The sequence below is a fragment of the Ictidomys tridecemlineatus genome, chromosome 2 (genome assembly GCF_052094955.1).
Source record: "Ictidomys tridecemlineatus isolate mIctTri1 chromosome 2, mIctTri1.hap1, whole genome shotgun sequence".
In the NCBI taxonomy this organism is placed as follows: Eukaryota; Metazoa; Chordata; class Mammalia; order Rodentia; family Sciuridae; genus Ictidomys; species Ictidomys tridecemlineatus.
The window spans coordinates 158,067,614-158,088,655 of NC_135478.1; the positions used below are offsets into that span (position 1 = coordinate 158,067,614).

At 32.1% G+C, this 21,042-nt stretch overlaps 1 protein-coding gene across 1 annotated transcript in view; it reads left to right on the forward strand.

Annotated features, from left to right (window-relative positions):
* Meox2 (mesenchyme homeobox 2) overlaps positions 1-18,838 on the forward strand; it is a 64,268-nt gene extending 45,430 nt beyond the window's left edge. The window contains exons 2-3 of the mRNA XM_005328772.4: positions 4,762-4,934; positions 17,523-18,838. Coding sequence (XP_005328829.1) covers positions 4,762-4,934; positions 17,523-17,747 — 398 coding nt within the window. The 3' untranslated portion in view covers positions 17,748-18,838. The remainder of the gene's footprint in view (positions 1-4,761; positions 4,935-17,522) is intronic.
* The last annotated feature ends 2,204 nt before the right edge of the window (positions 18,839-21,042 follow it).

Consider the following 21,042-nt stretch of genomic DNA (forward strand, 5'->3'; position numbering starts at 1 on the left):
CATTTTCAGAATTAATTGCATTTACAAGCCTAAATGTTTAAGAAAGAAGTCAAAATTTTAAAATAAAAATGAAGCCTGACATATAAATGGTTTTAATCTATGTGCAGTTCATCTTTCAATATAGCTTACCAAGTCTTATTAAAAATAAATAGGATATTTTCTATAAATTCTTTGTTAAAAACATACAATCTCTACTCAAATGTAATAAAACTGATCAAACTTCAGTTTCACTGAACTGAAATTCATCTTTCTTATTTTGTCCCGGATAATATGTTAGATAGTCCCACAAATAATCAAGGGAGTAGAGAGCAGGGAGGCCAGAGGTGGAAAGAGAACATCCACCAATGGATAATCACTGGACCTATGGGAGAATAGTGAAATCTTAAAAATAACTGTCATCATGATAATTCACTTTAAAATCTATGGAAATTTTTTTGTGATATGTAAATTTGGGTTGGCTTTATAAGAGAAACTGTTATTGTGGATGTTCATTTTAAAAATCAGAGGTACAAAAAGTCATGGGTGTTTTCAATGCTATTCTATTCTTTATCTAGCACAGTGGTTTTCAATTCCATTTTTTCCCCACCTTACACACCTCAGTATATAATAAATGCATTTATTAGTAACAGTAGTTCACTATGACTGTGATTCTCAAATCTGGAAAGTAGGTGATCAAGAGGATTTTAGCAGTCCTGAAGAAGATTATTTACTTTGAAAAAAAAATGGAGAGGCTTAAATGTCTACTCATTAAAAAGAGAGTAACAAGTTGGATGAATGCCCACAGGAAGGAGGTAACTTCCTGTTCAAATATGAAAATTGTTAGTATTCATAAGATTATTTTATAAATTTTCCTATATACAGATGACTGTTAGCTAGCTTGGTAAATAATAGCAGAAGCTCTCTCATTGTGAATAGTCTACAAAACATTGATATAAGAAGTTGAAAAGACTAAAACATGCTTACCCTTAGTATTCATACATTCTTCAGGATATGAAACAAGAATTCATTTTAGAGCAAGTTATATAGATGTTCCATTACATTTTAATGCTTTACAGACATAGGTAAATTATGTTCTTCATTTAAACAAGTTAATAAAGTTTACCCAGAGTAGCCAAAAATACATTCAACCATACTTTATTCTCTTTTGTTAAAAAACATTCTGTGCCACGAGTGAACACACCAAGCCCTCACATCACTTGTCTTCCATAAAACATTATTGTCTTTTGGCGTCCTCTTGCACTAAGGGAAATAAAAAAGTCACATGTGGAGAAGTTCTAAACTCTAGACAGAAATGATCCTTGGAGGGCAATTTTTATCCTCCACGGAAGTGTTGCAGACTTCTTCCATTAGCATAGTCCCAGGGAGCAAAAGGTCAGGGAACTGGGACTCCCAACCATACCTGAACACATAAGTCAACAATGGTGCACTCACAGGTGCATTAAAATATTGAGAGAGAGAAATAACAATTGCACTATTTTTTACCTTGGAATACCCTGTACAGATGGTGACATTTTGTTTGTGGTTGTAGGAAAGAAAGGTAGGCAGTTCCCCGATTTCCCCCTCAACACCTACCATTTGGCATAGGATATGGGAGGCTGGCGAAAACGGAGGGTGCTTTGCCTCAGTTGAAACAGCTGGGAAACAGATGGAGGCTGATGTGAAATTTGCCAAAAGCTTTGTCTAAACTTCGCACCCATTTTCCACCAATGAATAGCTTGTCGGGTGATAACAGTAGAGGTCTTGGAATCAGCAAATGATAACTTTGGAAACTTAAAACAAAATAGGTTAAATGGTTTAAGGTCCCAAGATTAAGGGATGTACAAGTCCAGAAATGCATTTCCAAATAAAGGCATGTTTCCAATAAAAGTGGGAGCATTCTGGGTGAAAACTGCAAAAAAATCGTACACCATGATAAAAGTGTCCACTGGATTCATCAACACTGGTGCTGCCTCATCTATGTTGACATCCCTTTTAGGTGATACTGTCAAGAAGCACACACCTACTCCTTGTCATATAAATTGCAATTTAATGACTCCTGTGATTATTGTCAATGTAAGTGTGCAAAGCTCACTTCATTTTATTCATTGGATTTCACTTCATGAGCAATTTTGGTTCGAACTCCAGGCATTCAGTAAATTGTTTTTGGATTTAAGTGTTGAGGTACAGCCAGATTTTTGTTTAAATCCAGTCACTGAATACATAAACCTCCTGTTGTATATTTCTAGCTATAATGAATGCATATTTAGATCTTTTACATGGACTGTCCTTCCAAGCACTGGTCCATGTTTGGTGTGTTTGTTTGTATGTACGTGTGGTTATTTATTATTATTTATGAAGTACTTTTGAATATTGCAAGAGTTAGAGGAGATCAGTTTCAAAGAAACAAAAATAAATTCAAGTTAATAGGCTTTTCTCAATGTGAATTTGTTCATTCATGCTTACATAAGGGAATGTGCTAACCATGAATCATTCAAATTGAATTGCTCATGAGAAAAAATATGCTGGCTTTGCCTTCAGTTTCCAGAGCTGCTTAACTAAAGGGGAAAAGAGTATTGTCTCCACATAAAGAATAATCAGCCACAGATTTCAGGCAGAGTGGCTCCAAATTGGCAAAAGTTCTTTTTGCTCACGTGAGAACATGGATTCTTGTGAGAAGGGCTTGTTATCAGAATATTCTATGCTGTGACTGAATTTCCAGTCTGCCAGAACAGCCCATGGGAAAATAATTTTATTTTTCAATCAATCATTTGGAAGATTTATCCACACAACCCCAATATATCTAAATGCTCCAACAGAGTGGATGTTGGCAAATATGTAGCTCAAAAAAAGTATGTGGTGGACTATAGTTCCACTCAGAAGCAGGTAGGTTTGCATTTGTAAGCAGATCTACCTGAGAGCTCACACTTCAGGTATTATGTGACTCACCAGGTCCCAGGGGATTCTTATAAAATGAAATCAACCTCTGTGTGACATATCACAAAATACTTTTTTTACTAGAATAAAGCCCCACGTGCTTGCTAAGGTGGGGAGCCAGTCAACACAGAGGTAAGTGATAAGCCCAGAAATGTGGTCAGCGAATGATGAAGAATTTTAGACAGTGCCAGTGCACCAGTCAGTGAAACACACTGTGATCGGGCAGAGGAAAAGGTGTGCCCAGTGTGCCAAGATGTTGATGCAAACGACTGGGGCTGCTGCAGGGCCTCAACAACTGTACATCTGGTCAGCTCAGACTCTGCTAAGAGTCAAAACAGAAGTGTTTACATTAAAGTGCCTTGTCTAGCACGTTTCCATTATGCAGGGCCCTCTTCAGTTTAGACTTCCTCCAAGCAGACAGAAAGGAAAAGAAGACTGAAAAAAAAATTGTTTTTGTACTTCTTGGCATAATTAAGCATCACTGGATGACAAAAAAATGTAGTTTAAAAGATAATGTATAAACCATACCATATTATATTTGTCAATTAAAAATAATCAAAATGTCACTCTGTAACCTTTAGTTAAACATTTTTTTCCTGAATCACTTCTCTTGTTTGGGCTCATAGAAGAGCTATTTATACTCCCACCTGAGAAACGTTTTGCAGCTTGTGTGTACACACTCAAAAAATTCGAAACCAGAAATAATTTTGATGAAAGCTCTAGCATTTCCTTTATCTTGATTATGTTGATATTTCACTGAAGAAAAAGGGAACTTGATTTACTAGAGCTGAGTATGATTACTTCTTACTTGGTATATGCAGGATTTTTTTTTCCATTATAGACACATTCTGTTCTTCAGTGTTTTAAGAATGTCTTCTAACTTACATCTCAATAATATTATGAGGATAGATTAAATTAAATGCTATATGTTAATTATGTCTTGATCCCTGAAGAAAAAAGTTGGAATGAGATGCTTCAAATTATGATTGTTATTTTTACCTGGCCTTATAAGATTTGATGTTGTGGATAGTTGATGCTAGATGTTGTGCAGATTATGTTTACCATTTATACAACAAAAATGTATTTTAAAACTCTGCTCATCTTTTAAGTTATATGAACCCAATTTTATTTATGAGTTCCACATTGAACTAAGTATGCTACCCAATAAAAGAAGAGCATGGCTATTGTCAAGGCCATACTTACATAGCAATAAAAAGACCAATAAGTACACGTGTACTTTTACATATGCTCAGGCTGAAAACTCAAAGTCCTCAAATGTCAATGTTCTAACATTAAAAAAATTCATTATTTACTTATTCTCTCTCTCTCTCTTAAAAAACAAAACAAAACAAAAAAAAAACAACAACAACCCTACCAGTCCAGAATCCAAATGCTCAAATAGCCCATTTGTTAAACATTTTGTTGCTAAAATATTCACATAATAAGTTGCTACTTTTTTTTTTTTCAGGATTCTGTATTCAGTCTTACTTAGCTATAAGTAGTATTCGTTAAGGCAAATTACAGTTGTTTTCTGGTGAGTCTTTGGCTTATTTTGTTATAAAAATACCATATTATGAGCAGTCAAAAATTCTTTTCATATTTTTAAAGAAGAAAATAAAATACTTCCCCAAACAGGCTATGAATTACTGGTAGATTGAAAAAAATAAAAAAACAAGAAATGTTTCTTGCTGTGTTAAGATGAGATCAATCTTACTGTCTTTGCTCTCTGTTTGCCCCTTGTTCAGCTCGATACCTGGAAGTTCTCAATAACAATAAATGATATGATGGCATGTGTTTCAGTGAATGCATTAGCAATAATCCTCTTTTTCTTTTTTTTTCTAATTCCAGATTCCCAGGAAGGCAATTACAAGTCAGAAGTCAACAGCAAACCCAGGAAGGAAAGGACAGCTTTTACCAAAGAGCAAATCAGAGAACTTGAAGCAGAATTTGCCCATCATAATTATTTGACCAGACTGAGGCGATATGAGATAGCCGTGAATCTAGATCTTACTGAAAGACAGGTAATGCTGGACATTGTCATCACATGAGCTTTTTAATTGCTTTGTGTCCACAATCTTTTGCCATTTTTGAAATACTTAGATCTTTGATTCTTAAATGCCAATTTGGAAGACTGGTGTACTATTCCATGATGCAGATTTTGTTCAGAAAAATCACAAAATCAAAGAAAATAAAATATTATTTTTTTAAAAAATTATGTAGTTTAGAAAGAATCCTTTATTCTGTTATGATAGCCTTCCTTATTTTTTTATTTAAATATATTAGTTATTTTACATAATGATGGCATATGGTAAGGTATTTTTGTATGCTTATATTTAAAAATCTTCTTATTTGGAATATAAAAGTTAGTAACCCCACGTTAGTTTCCTGTACTGCTTAGGATAGCGCATGCATGTTGCATTGACTTATTAACCCTCAAATCTCAATGTTTTAACTTTAAAATTTTTTCATTATTTGTTTATTCTTTCTGAAAACTCTACCAGTTGCAGTATCCCAAATACTCACTCACAGGCCCAATCTGACTCTCTGGAGTCTCAACATGTGGTGTCCCTGGTCACCACAGGAGGTAAGGAAGAGTGGAAGTTCATGCACTGACCTCTGAATGTTTTCACCTGGAAATGACCCATGTCACTTCCATTTACACTCTAACATTCAAGAATAGTTAAATCATGCAGCCTTGGTAGAGAATGGAAGGCCAGGGCACATAGAACATTGGTAATTATTTCTGTCTCATTATTCAAAATATATTTGTAATGGTACTGGTGTCACTAATTCAAAATTCTGGTACCCACTTGAAGAACACTTTTAAGTTATTAATGATCTGTGGACTTCAATTAAAAAGGCATATATAATATTTTTAATTAAATTACTCTTTAGGTTTTTTTTTGGATTTCTGTGTTTTTCTGTTCTTTTTTGTGCTTTTGTTCCTTATTTTTTTGCATCAATGCTCACAGAGTACTTCTTGTACTGATTCTGATTCGTGCTGAAAGAATCTAGCCTACTGTTGGTGAACAGTTACTCATCTTTACAAAAATATTCTTGAAAGGAAATGCAAACATCTTTAGGGACAGTGTGATTATGATTGGCACTCAGGGTTAGAATTTCATTTCCTCTTTCACTGTGCATACCTCCTCCAGGGGTCCCACTGGAACCAAGGAAATAGCAATAGGGTGTGGACAAATGAATACATAGTTTATGAGAGCAAGTTATTTTATCCAATTTCTTAAATCATCTTCTTTCTGTGAATTTTCAAATTTCAGCTTTGGTAGGTTATTTCTGGATAGTGGAAATATACAGAGGGACACTTTTATGTGGTTTTATTTATTGGCAGCTTATATTTTATTAAATATTTTGACTGGTACCTAAGTTATGGAACATATTTCCTTCCGTTGAATTTCACATACAAAGTTCCTTCTATAATTGTAGAGCATTTGGCACACTGGAAAGCAGGATCCAAAATCTACATCATCAGACTCTCTTTTATTTCTACTTATTTATTTTTTAACTGGTAACAGAAAAATAAAGGGGAGGCTGGTTTACACATTAATGCCCTTTTGTAAGTCAGTGAACTCCAGGAAGCATAACCATGTTTTATAGAATATAAGAAGGAAATAAGAAACTAGAATTTACTTTCAATTTACAGAAACAACAAATGTGGTATGTGCTGTTAGCCAAGAGCAAAGTCAAGATTCTGTGTTTACTATTCCAAGATGTTTTATGGTTATCTTCCATCATTTGGTCACAGAACAGAAGTTTTGCTTTTGTTTAAGAATAATTTCTTTTTTAGAAGCAGTTCTATAAATCTGGCTTGAGGATTTGAAGATATTTTGGAAAGTTCTTCTTCTTAATTGACTTGACATGTTTGGGAAAGTTATAAGCAAAAATGTTATATGCATACCCAATTTCAATCAGTTTTTTACTTAAAATAATAGTTTGTTTTAATATTATGTCAGTTAGCCTTAGTTTTATGACCAACCACCCCAAACATTAGTGGCTTCAAACAATAACCAACATTGAGTTTGCTCAGAATTCTGGAGTGAGAGTTTTGGTTGGACTTGTCAGAATTTCTCAAATCTCTCATGGAGCTGCATGCAACTGTCAGTTACTAAAAGCTGTTTGGGCCTCTGTTTGGACTGCTGGTCTCTTTTGCATATGGTTTTGTCTTCAAATAGGCTGGCCTGGTATTCTTCAGTGGGTAGTAGGAATATCCCTAGGACCACTGAGAATGAAAACTCCAATATGAGGGACTTTTTCAGTTTCTGTTCACATCATATTTACTAACGTTCCATTGTTTAAAGCAAATCATCTCACATTAAGTGTCAATGTAGGAGTCACTAGAAACCATTCCTGAAATAATCTAATAGGCTACCAAGAAACAAAAAGTTGAGAAATAATTAAGTTCCAAAGAATTGAAAATTTGATATTGTGCAGAAGATAATTTTTAATTTCATAAGTTTACATTTGCAGTTTTACACATTAATGTGAAAAGATGATGTACACATATGAAATCTCAACTCCTAATCAAGATTAAGTCTTTAGAGGATCAGTGTGGATTGACAAGAAAAAAACCTAAATTTTAATGAAAAATAATCTGAATGAAAATCCAAGATTTGCCACTAGGAACTGTGCATTCTCAGAGAAGTGACAATCTCTTTGAGGCACAGAATTAAAACTAAAATTTCCTGTTCTTCTCTCTACTCATATTTATATGTCACGATGGATATGAAAAAAAAATGTTTAACATAAACATGAAAACAGAACTATCACCCAGAGGGGAAATAACTTTGCTATGCAAGACATGTTGAATTAATTCATTTGTAATACAAATATTTGTTGAGTTGGTGCTAGAAGTAAAATTCAGTCAAAATAAGCTAGAGAAGAAAACACTAGAATGCACAGAAGAGACAACAAATTGAACAAGCAGTAACAATTAGGATGAGTGCTTAACGTCACCAAAGAGGGCTGAATGGAAAAATATTCCTTATTATGTCAAATGTTAGTTTTACTAACATATTATTCCATATTTCTGTGTTCATAAAGTAATTTAAATTAGAATCTTAAAGCTTTATTTTTATTTTCTGGGCTACATATTGCTGTGCTGAGCTTATCTAAAAATATATGGTGTGCTTCAACCATCAATATTGCTGTTTTAAGTATTCTATTTTTAGCAGACAAAAAATAAAAGTTGTACATATTAATGGGGAACCATGTAATATTTGATGCATTTATTTATCATTTATCTGTTTATTTATTTATTACTTATTTATGGTGAAAACTTACAAATTTTTCTTCTAGCTTTTTGAAATGTACATTACATAACTGTAGTGTACAGTCACCATACTGTGCAACAATACCTCAAAGTCTCTTGCTTGTATATAATTGTATCTCTAATTTTGCTGTTCTTGAATATTCAAAGGCAAATTCCTCCAAAATGCCAGGTGTTTAACCCAGTGAAATATCTTCTTTTTGTTTTTTGGAGGTTGGGCTTCTAAAGTTATAGTAATTGAATTATAAAATAAATTGTTTTAAATATATCTTCTTTAAATTGGGGTACAGCTTGTCTTACTCCATTGGGGCTACTATAATAAAATGCTATAATGTATAATGTATTGCATATAATATTATATTTTATATAATAGTATTATATATTATATCATAATATGATGATTATATCAATAATATTATAAATGTTATAATTGTTATGAATATTCTAATAATTTTATATAATATAATGATATAATTATTAATGTAATATAATATAATTATTATAAATATTGCAATTTTAATTATAGAATTATAATACCATGATTTTATAACAAAATAATTATATAAAGCATAATACTGGCTTACACACATTAGAAATTTTTAAAGCTCTAGAGGGTAGAAAGTCCAAGATTAAGAAAGGCACTTGCAAGTTCAGTGTCTGGTGAGGGACTGCTTCTGCATAGATGGTTATCTTTTTATTCTAGCTTCACATGGTTCATGGGGTTAGATAGCTATCTGAAGTCTCCTTTATAAGGGTGATAATCCAGTAATAAGTGATCTTCTCTGAAGATCTAATCATCTTCCAAAGACCGTGTTCCTAATGCCATCACCTTGAAAGTTAGGTTTTAAACATAGGAATTTTTGTGCAACGAACATCCAGACCATAATACAGCTATTCCATTATTTTTATTTTGTTCTCATATCATAAATGCTTATCTGTGTAATCCATATCTTGGCCCCATATATTCCTTAAAAACAAGTTCATATGTGATTTCCACATGTAAACTGTTTTGACAATAAATGTATATCCTTTTAGTCATTTTGCAAGATTTATTTTTCCACACCTTAAAATAATATGAAATTTAGTAAAGTAAATTTAATATACACACCAAAAATATTAAATCTAATTTACATTGTTCAGTGTCTCTTAGTGTTGGTAGTATTCTTTAAAATATTTTTCTTGACTGATGGAACTTTCATGTTGAAATGAAGTGACAGAAATCATACACACAAATACATACCATATAAAGGGGAAAAAACAACACATATTAAATCATCTAAATCTATGGAGAATGTTTCAGAGAAATAATTTTCTCCAGTATGAAAACTTACTTTATAACCTGAACTGGTTTTTAACATACTTTCATGTAAAAGTTTTATGTGATTGCCTATAAAACATGTATTCCTACAAGCTATAAATTATTTGTAGCTACCCCTGATTCATTTATATCATGATCAGTACACCTGCCATGCATTTTATGATAGACCACATTTATGTCATTATAAAGATATGCAATAATGATCAGGTGTTCTTTTTATAAAAGTCATATACGTTAAAACCTTACATATCATTCAAACTTGAATTTTCCAGTTCCCATCTGAAGAACAGTCATAAAATCTCATGAAAGAGTCAAATTCAGATTTGTGTCTTCCATAATGCAATGTCAGGGAGTCTATAATTCTTTTTTTATAATCTGTAATTCTCTTTGAACATCATTTGGCCCAAAAAGAAGGAAAAGGGAGGGTTTTCCTAATTCCATGCTAGCAAATAGGTATGAAAGAAAATTATTTTATGTTGGATGAAAAGAGAGACCCTAAGAAAACGGTTAAATGTTTAATCATACAAAACAGTTTTGTTGTTTTATGGGTTAGGAATCACTCCAGTAGTCTGTTAGTTTCTACCATGCAGACTCCACTTGACAACATATTCTCACATAGTCCTTACAATAAATGACAAATAATCGCTAATTGTCAGGGTAATTTAGAACGTTTTGCAGAGCCAGTCAATCTAAAAGGCCTCTTCTCACAAGTATTTTTAAGTTGGACAAACATTTTATTTTTTCTATCCAGAAAAATTTGGAGAAAGCTCCTATTGGATTTTTAATATCTCATAGTGGGAAGAAGGAAGACAGCAGCTGCATGAGAGTACACATAGACTGGTAAAATGGACATTTTCATAGAGTTAAGGCTGCCAAATATAGAAGCAGTATGAGATTCTTCTACTTTATAAAACATTCTCACAGAGCTAATCAAAGGCTCAATGTTATAGATTTGTAAGCTATCTTACATTACTGGAATAAACAGGCTGATTCTGGATACCTATTCCAAGATCAATGGGAAAATCCCACCTTGTTGGATAAGATTTCACTAGTAGAAATGAGAGACATCTTATTTTGTTTGTTACCCATAAATTGTTAAATGGCCTAATGCCAAGGATTTTCAAAATAACCATTCATTTTTGGATGTCTAGAGGAGATTATTTTATTTTTTTTGGTGTGTGTGTGTGTGTGTGTGTGTGTATACCAAGTGTCTAGTCGTTTTTCCTTTTGCTCCAATATGTTTTACATAGTCCTTCTTCTTCACAGGTTTATTTCTAAACATTTATATCAATACACTGAGTCATTAATTTATTGTCTCCATGACCAGACATATTGTTGATTCAAGTTAATCCAAGAATATCTGTGTAGTCAGTGATTTAGAATATTCGTTCCTTTCTTTACAGAAGTATTTAACAGTTACTTGGAGTATTATGAAGGTGTTTTCCTTGCTGAATTCATGGTGTTCCAGATATTTAGAAAGGTTAAATCTGATTTGACTCCAACTGGAGAAATGAGCTTAGCATAAGTTGGAGGGGATAATAGTGGTGTAAGAGAAAGAGTTTTAGTTTGGGATGAGAGATATTTCTGATAATTCTGTTTTTTTAATAACTGATACATATCAATGTTATGGATGAACCCTAAGAGCAAAACTCAAAATTACTTTTGATTCAGAAAAAAAAGGATATATGAGAGGTAACTTTAAAAAGGTCAGTAATAAAGCAAAATCTACACAAAATTAATCAACGTTTCAACACTTTCCTAAATCAGAAATATTGTGTGTAAAAGACTAAGAAATAAGCAATTGATCCCTAGTCATTTACAAATTAAGTATGCATATTGGAAATAATATGGAAAAAGAAACCTGAGTAAAATAATATCCTAAGTTATTGAACTACACTTGAGAATATATAATCCATTTTCCTTTAAAATGTTATTGTTTTCCTCCTTGGATAAATGATATGCATACAGAAAGCCATACACATATACATACAAATATACATACCTGTGTATACATACACAAGAATATATTTATATATAATATATATCTGCACATATGAACCTTTCAAATAAATAAGAAATAATCAACAATACTTTTCAAATAAAAGCTCATTTATTTGAAAAGCTCATATATACTGATATATAGTATATATGTAAATATATTCTCACATATATATACACAGGTATATATATGTGTGTGTGTGTGTGTGTATATATATATATATACTTTCTATATGTCTGTCATCTATCCAAGGAGAAAATTTGTAAATGATTAGGGCTCAGTGGATTATATATTGAGAAGCTAGTTTGAATTTTATGTTGCCTTTAATTTTAACAAGATTTTTCCTATTATCTTCACAAGTATTTAGAGTACATGCAAATGTTCTGTGACATATATAAAATAATAAATCCAGGTCTAAAAGAACTGGCAATTTCTGGAGACTTGGCAGTAAAATACTTTCTATCAATCTTCATTCTCCATATCCCTATGACTCCTCATATAAAAACTCAGAAGTACATTTAATTTAGAATAGATTTTGAACTTTTAATTCCTTTATCAGTTTTAATTTTTATTTTTGTAGTTGTAATTTTGTATTTTTGTATATATGCAATTATTTATTTGATTTGTGACTTTTTCCTGGCTTTCAAAATTATTGACTATTTTTGAGAATCAGTGTGTATGAATATGATAGTAATAATTGTCTTTATAAATTTGTTTAGTAATTCAAATATAGAAGAAAAATGTCTACTTGATATTTTCACTCAATTTGCTAGTTATTTACTTATGATATACTTAGGTAAGCAATATTTCACTTGCACTAATTGAAAGATGTATAAAAAGTAAGGTTAGGAGTAATGAAATTACACTGTTATTTGATAATAATGAAATAGGCCCTGTGAGTTGAATTTCATCAACTATGACAAAAAGAGTAATAATTACTAGCATTTTCTATTAATCCTCTAACAATTTTTGTTCATCATGTGAATGCTACTTTAGATTCATTTTTGGAAAAAAGAATGAGCTCCATAATATTAACATGTAATAGTGTCCACATGAGACTTAAAATTAATATGGAGAATTCCATTTGTGGCATCCCCCAAAAGAGTTTCCATTCAATATATGACTTTTCTATAGCTAATATGTACTGTTTGTTTAAAACATGAGAAATCGTTAAGCAACTCAGTGAGACCCTGTCTCTAAAATAAAATACCAAATAGGGTTGGGGATGTGGCTCAGTGGTGGATTGCCCCTGAGTTCAATCCCCATCCCCTCCCCACCCCATCCCCTACAAAACACTCAAAATACCAAAATTTCACTATTCACTAGATTAGTAAGCCTGTTCATAAGAACTATAAATAGAGAAAAAAGAGGCTTCAGAACTGAAATTTATAGAGGCAGGAAAATGCTGTCATCGATGTTGTGCTATAATGGAGGACAATGGTGAGATGCATCACTACAATCAGGAATTCACCGTGCAGCATGAAACTTGTCCTAACTCCCCTCCCCATCCCATCCCCAACACATACCAACATGCACACCAACATATTCCAACCAAGTGTACTGCTGTAGAAACAGCAGAGTCCACTAGGAGCTCCAACATGCTTCTTGGAAGTAGCTGAAGGATTTCTTCTAATCAGATATAAATCTATTCAGATAGACAGGGCAGAGGCTTTCTTTACCTAATTTTTTGTACTTAACATAAAGCATTCGTGATTCTAATTTCTCAATTCCACTACTGACTTTGCCACTGAATTATCTGGGAGGGTCTTTCTTGTGCCTATTTAGAGTGGGTTTACTAGATAACTGCCATGAACAAATTTAATCACCGAGGATGTAATCATTAAATCTAAAAAATTTGTTTAATTATTCTTTGCATGTTTTCACATCTTAAAGATGTGCATAAATATTTGTTAGACAGTGACTACAATATTTCAAGATAAAATGGAAACAGTTGGAATATTAAATCTACGAATTCCAGATGTTTGGAAACAGCTGGATATGTCACTGAAATTTTCAGTTTTCATCCAGATGTTTGGTGTTATGTCTATTTGTTCTTTCAAAAGATAGACATTTATGGTATTACATAAATATGGCTTAGAGCATTATATAGGTAGAAATTCCTAAAAACCTATTTTCCTCTGGATAACTTAGTAAATTGTGTGATAGTACAGTTTTATATTTAATTATTGTTTTTGTGATATATTTTGAAACCTAAGAAAACAGGTATAAATTTATATATACAAAGCTGTAATATAAGTGACTAAATCAGTTAAATAAAGATCTAAATCAATAGTTCACCAATGGCAACAATAATACTCCTTTACCATATTTTTGGAGAGACAAAAATATTATTTCTGAATTCTCTCATCATTCAAGCAAATTAATAACAGAAAAATTCTTTTGGCTGTCTTCTTCTGTAAAAAGAGTCAAGATGGGATTAAATATTTTTGTACTTAATTAAAAAGAAGTTTGATCACATTGTAAACACTAAATAGTTTGTTGATTACAGGAGAAATGAGACATAATAAAAAGATGTTCTAGAAATTAAAGTCTGGAATTGTACAATTTAAGTATTAGCTATCATGACAATATGCTATTATACCTTTTAGTTATTTTTGTTATGAAGATTTTGTTGAAAAATTATGTGCCCACAGAGCTATAATAGAATATAAGGTTTGATTCATACTGCCATGATTTCATGAAAAAAAAATAACATTTCTCATTACTCAGATCTTGGGATAAAGGCTTTAATTTAACCATCCTATATGACAAAATACAATTTATATGGGATCTTACATTAGATCCATGCTTGAAAAAAGAAATATTATTAAAAATACCCTAATGTGTCTTGTAAGTTCTAGAATAGTTGTATAACAGAAGATACAATTGACTTGAAGCACAAATAAAACAATCATAGTTCACAAAATTCATGTATCATGATCAAAGATTTCAATTTTGAGTTTCAATTATATATAAAATACTTAGTTGTATATGAAATATTTGATAATAATTTCCCAGCACCTAGTGTTCTACCCTGGTTACTAGGGTAGAGAAATTCAAGCAAATTAATAACAGATTAATAACATCCTGTGAGCTCAGAAGGCCACAGGATGCCAAGAACTTCAACAGCATTCGATTCCCAGAGAAAAGGAATCCCTTGGTATAATTATGTGGCAACAGCAGTGTGGGGCACAAAGAGGAGTGGTAGAGCTCTCTGCCGTGTCCTGGAGCCCTTGGAGAATCTCCTAACAAGATGTGCCAATGAAACCAATTACAACAGCAGCAGTTCAAGAATATTATGTAAAATCTGGAGCTACCCTTTATACATCTCAGTATATACCTAATGTCTCCTATACAACCAGCTAAGTACCTGTTATGAAGTTTCCCTTTTCTTAACAGTATGAATTCCTTAAGGGCAGGATTATGCACTCCTTCTCTGTCCCCTCTCATCTTTGGTTTAACTTAGTGCCAGTTATTGTATATTCAGTAATACTTTTAAATGTATGAATGAATAAATAATGACCAACTCATCCAAAAGATATGAGATTATTTTCACTCTACATAATTTTATAAATTGAGATTGTTATATGAAATGTAAATTTTAATAGAAAGCATTAGAATACTTAATTTTAGAAAATGAAATGTAAAGTACCTGGAAATTATGCTTTTGTCCATTTTAAAAACAAGAACACACACAAAAAAAACCCTTTTTAAAAAAATTTCAGCCAATGAAGCAGGATTCATGAAATGATACTAAATTAAAGTATAACATTTTTATCTATAAATCTAATGTGGTATTATTATAAAGTCTCTTTATTTATAAATATACTGTGCTATTATTCTAGAAGCATATTGATTTATATTTTGGATTGCTTTTATTGCTAATACTACATTGCTAATATGGAAATATGGGGTTTTTTTTCAAAAAAAGAAAATTTCCTTGCCTATTTTACTTCACCTCATTATTTTATAACATATTGGATAATAAATCTGGGTGCCATGACTTCTAGATATCTTCACCTTTCCTTCCATTTCTGGAAGATGAGTCTATTATGGTTGCTGCTGTTTTTGTCCCATTACTAACTTCATGGAGTTCCAATATCCAATATATAATCTCACCCTTAAAGAAAATAGTATAAGGAATTAGAATTAAGATGTATCATCAAATGCTTTCACCTGCACATATATGTCCATATATACGTATATATTAACATATTTACATGTGCATATCTATGTGTGTATAAATGTATATATTAACATCTCTGTGTGTGTGTGTGTGTGTGTGTGTGTGTGTGTGTATATATATCATGGAAAACTATGAAATATTCTCTCAGTCTATTTTTGTTTTCAAAAGTACAATTCCACATGGTAGACAGAAAACACAAAGTAGACCAAGGTATTTCTAAAATCAATACCACACTCTTACACTTTCTTATTTAAACTTGCACATTTTATACTGGTATTACAGAATTACTATACTCTTTCTCCTAGAAAAGGAAATAAGTGCAGAATTTAAGAGATCTGTTCCTCTTATTCTGCAAAGATTATTTTGACTGACTGTTCAACTTTTGGTGACAGTGATGATGATGGCAATGACTTATGTGTTTCTTCCATCTGGAATTGTTGATGGAGAAAATCTCCCTACCGAGAATCTTGAAGGGCTCATTATTCCAGTATTACAAATATGAAAATTGAGGCAGAGAGAAGTATAATTTTCTCAAATTCACACAAAAACTCAGAAGTGAGGCCAAAAGTAGGACCCAGCTCATGTGGAACAGATCTAACGCAACATGCAATGTCAAGCTTGCAAAGGTAATTAAACTGAGTAGTATAATTACCCAAATTATAGCACAGGAAAATTCAGTGTCATATTTACAAACCTAATTATATCAAGTATGAGAATTACCTGAATGATAGTAATCATATGGATGGAGGTCACATACTTTATATGCTTTATTTAAAAAAAAAACTAAATATTTTAAAAATAGCAGTTTGAAATATAGCAGGATCCAAAATGGGGAAAAAGCCCCAGAATCTGGAACAAAACAAGTCTCTAGGTTATATCTTGGTATGACATTTTCCATCTGCATAATCTTAGGCAAGTCGTTTAACCTTTGTCTCAACTTCCTCATCTGTAAAATAAAAATAATGCTATTTTATATAGAAAAGTAGTAGAAATAATGCAACTATCAGTACAGGTATGCCACCTATACCCAAGTAGGGATAAATAAAAGGCAACTACTGAGACTTTTGGTTAGGTGTGGTAATCATACGTGAAAACTCACCAACCAGTTGTTTTAGTTTTTGCGATACTAAGGATTGAACTCAGGATCTTGCACATATCAGGCAAGTGAGTTACTACTGAGGTATACCATCAAGTCCTTCCATCAGTTAGCTTTTAATCAATCTGTCTTACTGTTTTTTTCTTATCCATTGTTGTCAAATGGATTCATATATGTATGGGAAATACATAAGGCATTCTTTCAATTATGGCTCCAAAGGAAACCAACAAAAGTCCAGACTGAGAAATATCTCAGTTCAATATTTCATCCAAATAGCACTTCTAATGGCATAGAAAGGCCTTTCAGACAGCTTCTTTGTAGTCCCCCAAGCATGTTTTAAACTGACTTAGGAATTGACACATAGATGGCAGGCAAAGAAGTACTTGGGAAGATGGGGAAACTTTGACTATAGGACAAATATAGAAATTCTTTAGAAAATCAATCTTGTTGGATAAGCTTTCATGATAGAGTTCTTTCTCATTTATTTATGTCTTTATTATGTATATTGAAAAATATGAAGTACAGTTGTTGGCACATTCTGAGAGTTTAAGAAATATTACTGTGGCCTTGCAACTTGATTAAATTCAATGTTGAATCATTTTTATCACTACTATTTTATGGAGGTCTGGTATAGACCTTTGAAGCACTGTTTTTTGCATCAATGCCAAAAAAGAGAACAACGTGCCATTTTAACTCTCTTTATGTTGTTTCCTTTCCTGCTTCAAGGTGAAAGTGTGGTTCCAGAACAGGAGAATGAAGTGGAAGAGGGTAAAAGGAGGACAACAAGGAGCTGCAGCTCGAGAAAAGGAACTGGTGAACGTGAAAAAAGGAACACTTCTCCCGTCAGAGCTTTCAGGAATTGGTGCGGCAACCCTCCAGCAGACAGGGGACTCGCTAGCAAATGAAGACAGTCATGACAGTGATCACAGCTCAGAGCACGCACACTTATGATCCACATAGAGAGGACCAGCTCCATTCTCAGGAAAGAAATGTTGTGATGGCAAGCCTTACCCAAACATCGTTTACACAGAGAGGACTATGGCAGTGGTGTTTAATATTAAGTTCAGGCATTGCAAGTTCGTTTCATGATTTATAGAGAGTTTACACTAAGGGCCACTTATTGAGGATGCTTCCACAGTGAAGATGGAGAAGGTGGACTTGCTTTGAATATTGCAGATATGTTTGGTCGTCATATGTATGACAGTGAGCAGGTGTGGGTTTGCTTTTGCTTGCACTGAAAAGTAAATTGCTATCAAGAGCAAACTATGAGACGTTTTTATTCAAGATGCCTGGAGAGTGAAGATCTGAAGATGAACTTGCTTTGAACATTCCAAATATACAAGGTCATTTTTTTGTGACAGTGGGCAGGTATTTGCTTTTGCTTGCACTGATAATTAAATTGCTATCAAGAAAAATCATGACGTATTTTATCCTGAACAGCCACAGTGCCTGAAATCACCAAGTGGATAAAACATGTATTTTAACTCTGTATATATTACCCTTAAGTCATTTTCCTGTCTTCACTAATTTTAGCAATGCATTCATATTAGCTGATGAAAATAGCCACTCACATTGAAAACCAGAACCAGCTTCTTGTATGTTTTATACATTTTGTCATTCAGAGACAATCAGTATATGCTTACTTGTGTTCAAGTAGAAAAAAATATGGTAGAGTCTGATAGGACATATTCTTGTACCACAGACAAAACAAATCTTATGTTGCATCTACTATCAACTGCTGCTAATACATTATTTTAAAACTTGCCTTGCTCCTCAACTCTTCCTATCTTATAGCTTGAAAAAATTTTAGGATCATAGGCAAATCAGTTACCTTGCAATGGGAGCTTTGTATGGCAGACATTGTCTGATTTTATTTCTATACCATTTTAGTTGTTATTAATATGATTTAATGAATAAGGAAAAGTTTTCTTCTTGATTGGAAGTGGTGTTAAACATGATGAAAAACAAAATTCTGAATATCTTCAAATTTAATTCATAAAATATATTATTTTTTCATATGTGATGTATTCAAGCAGAACAACTTTTGTATTTTGTAAAAAAAAAGTGTTTAATAAATGATTCTTTGTAAATAATGTTGGCCTCTCTACTGTGATTTCTTAATTTTCACTTCAATGTCTAAGAAAGACTCAAATTCATCTCTTAAGTAAACTCACATGATCAAAATTAATGTCATTTACATTTTTCATTTCTGGATATTTTTATTATGATGGGAAAAATTAATTTTGGATAATCAAAAAACATCTAAGAATAGGCATATTTAATAAGAGATTTCCCTAATTTAAGGAAATAAAATTCTTTATGTTTTTGAATTGAAAAGTAGAAGAATAAGTGAAAATTAGCACAATGAAGTAAATAGTCATATTTTAATAGTTTCATATAATAAATTTGATGTAATCTAATAGTTGTTTATATTATTTTATTTTTTAAAATATTTTTCCAGTGCTGAGGGTCAAATGCAAAACCTCATTCATGTTAGGGAAGTGATCTATTAGTAAGCTACAGTCCTAGTCTGATAGTAGTTGTCAAGTCAGAATATCTAGTATTTGATATAAAATATAAACCAAATAATCTAAGGAGAATTCTCTGTCCTAATGGATATTACTGATACAAGTAAAGGATTATTAACACATTTTGTGTCATGCATGATTGCACAAGCATTGGATGCCAAAGTTCTACTTAGAACTTGATTACATTGTTTTTCATTTATTACATGTTTTAGCTAGAAGTTCTTGGAAATACTGCCAATGTTACCTCCCTCTTCAATTACTTACATATAGGAATGGAGGGAAATGATCAGTAAACATTTTAAAAACTTCATTTTTGGGCTGAGATTGTGGCTCAGTGGTAGAGCGCTCGTCTAGCGTGGGCAGGACTCAGGTTCGATCCTCAGCACCACATAAAAATAAAGGCATTGTGTTGTGTCCATCTACACCTAAAAAAAAAAAAAAAGACTTAAAAAAAACTTCATTGTTTAGTTGATTTTATTTGTTTAGAATGATTAAACAGGTAAAAATAATTTATTTTAACTTAGTTGAAAATGATAGAGTAATTAAGAAATAAACAATTATATAATTTGTATCACACATTCCCTTTGTGATGTAAATTTTATCTCATTAGTTAGCAATATTCCTAAATTAACATTGGGGAGAGACCATTCAAACTGGCATAAACTGTACTTTTCTATCAATGACTTAAATGAATGTAAAGTATATTTGTACTGATGACATCTACTTGGGTGGACCAACATTCTTATAGGAAAAGAGTATATAAATTCAAAACATCTTGACAAATTGGAGAAATAGAAAGATAAATCAAATTGAATTTAATAGGGACAAAGTAGAGGATAATTTATTTGAGCAGGAAAATAATATCCAGAAATAATAGAACTGTTTAGTAGTAGCTAAAGAGAGAGTTAATGTTTATAGTGAAATAGAAAGATATTACAAATTACAATTTAGTATGATAAAGTGAGGAAAAGTTATTTTGAATGGATATGACATTGAGGAAATGTGAGGCATATGTAGCATACATCATACCTTCATTAGAAAATTTTAAGCCATTTTAAAATGAAATTGACTTGGAGAACAGGAAGAGGTTTAAAGGCCACATGCCCCCACCAAAAGGATTAAAATGATCTACTATGTTAGATGCTGGACACATTAACAAGTAAATAAGCAGAGTATTATTAATAAGAACTTGCAGTATTTTTGTATTCTCCTATCTTTAAATAATAGTAGGTTAGCTAGATATTCCTCATTATCCGTCTAGAATTAAAATTCCATGAAGAAAATTAAGATATTTCATATGCTATCAATCTATTTTTAGTTTTCTCTGGAAGTACCAGTGAACTAAAAAAATAAAAAATAAAATATAGCTGCTCAGTTTGTTTTTTATTCTTCACTAGAATCCTGGCACGTGACTGTGACTGTATCTAATTAGATAAATGCTTCTTTCACATAATTCTTATCTTAGTTCTTGTTACTCTGTACGAACTCATAAAAATGTGAGAGGAGCTTTTTCCAAAAATAATATGGAATCATAGGATGATGTTTTTCAGCAGGACTCAGAGGGATGAACCTTAGAGTTTCCTCACAAGCTGATCCACATATTATTTTAAGTCTTTGTTGACATGGCCTCAATTATTCTTTACTTCCCACATTTGCCTAGAGCTGTCTGTCTACATTTTCTTTTTCAGAGATCATATAAATAAGAGTTGAGTTTGGAA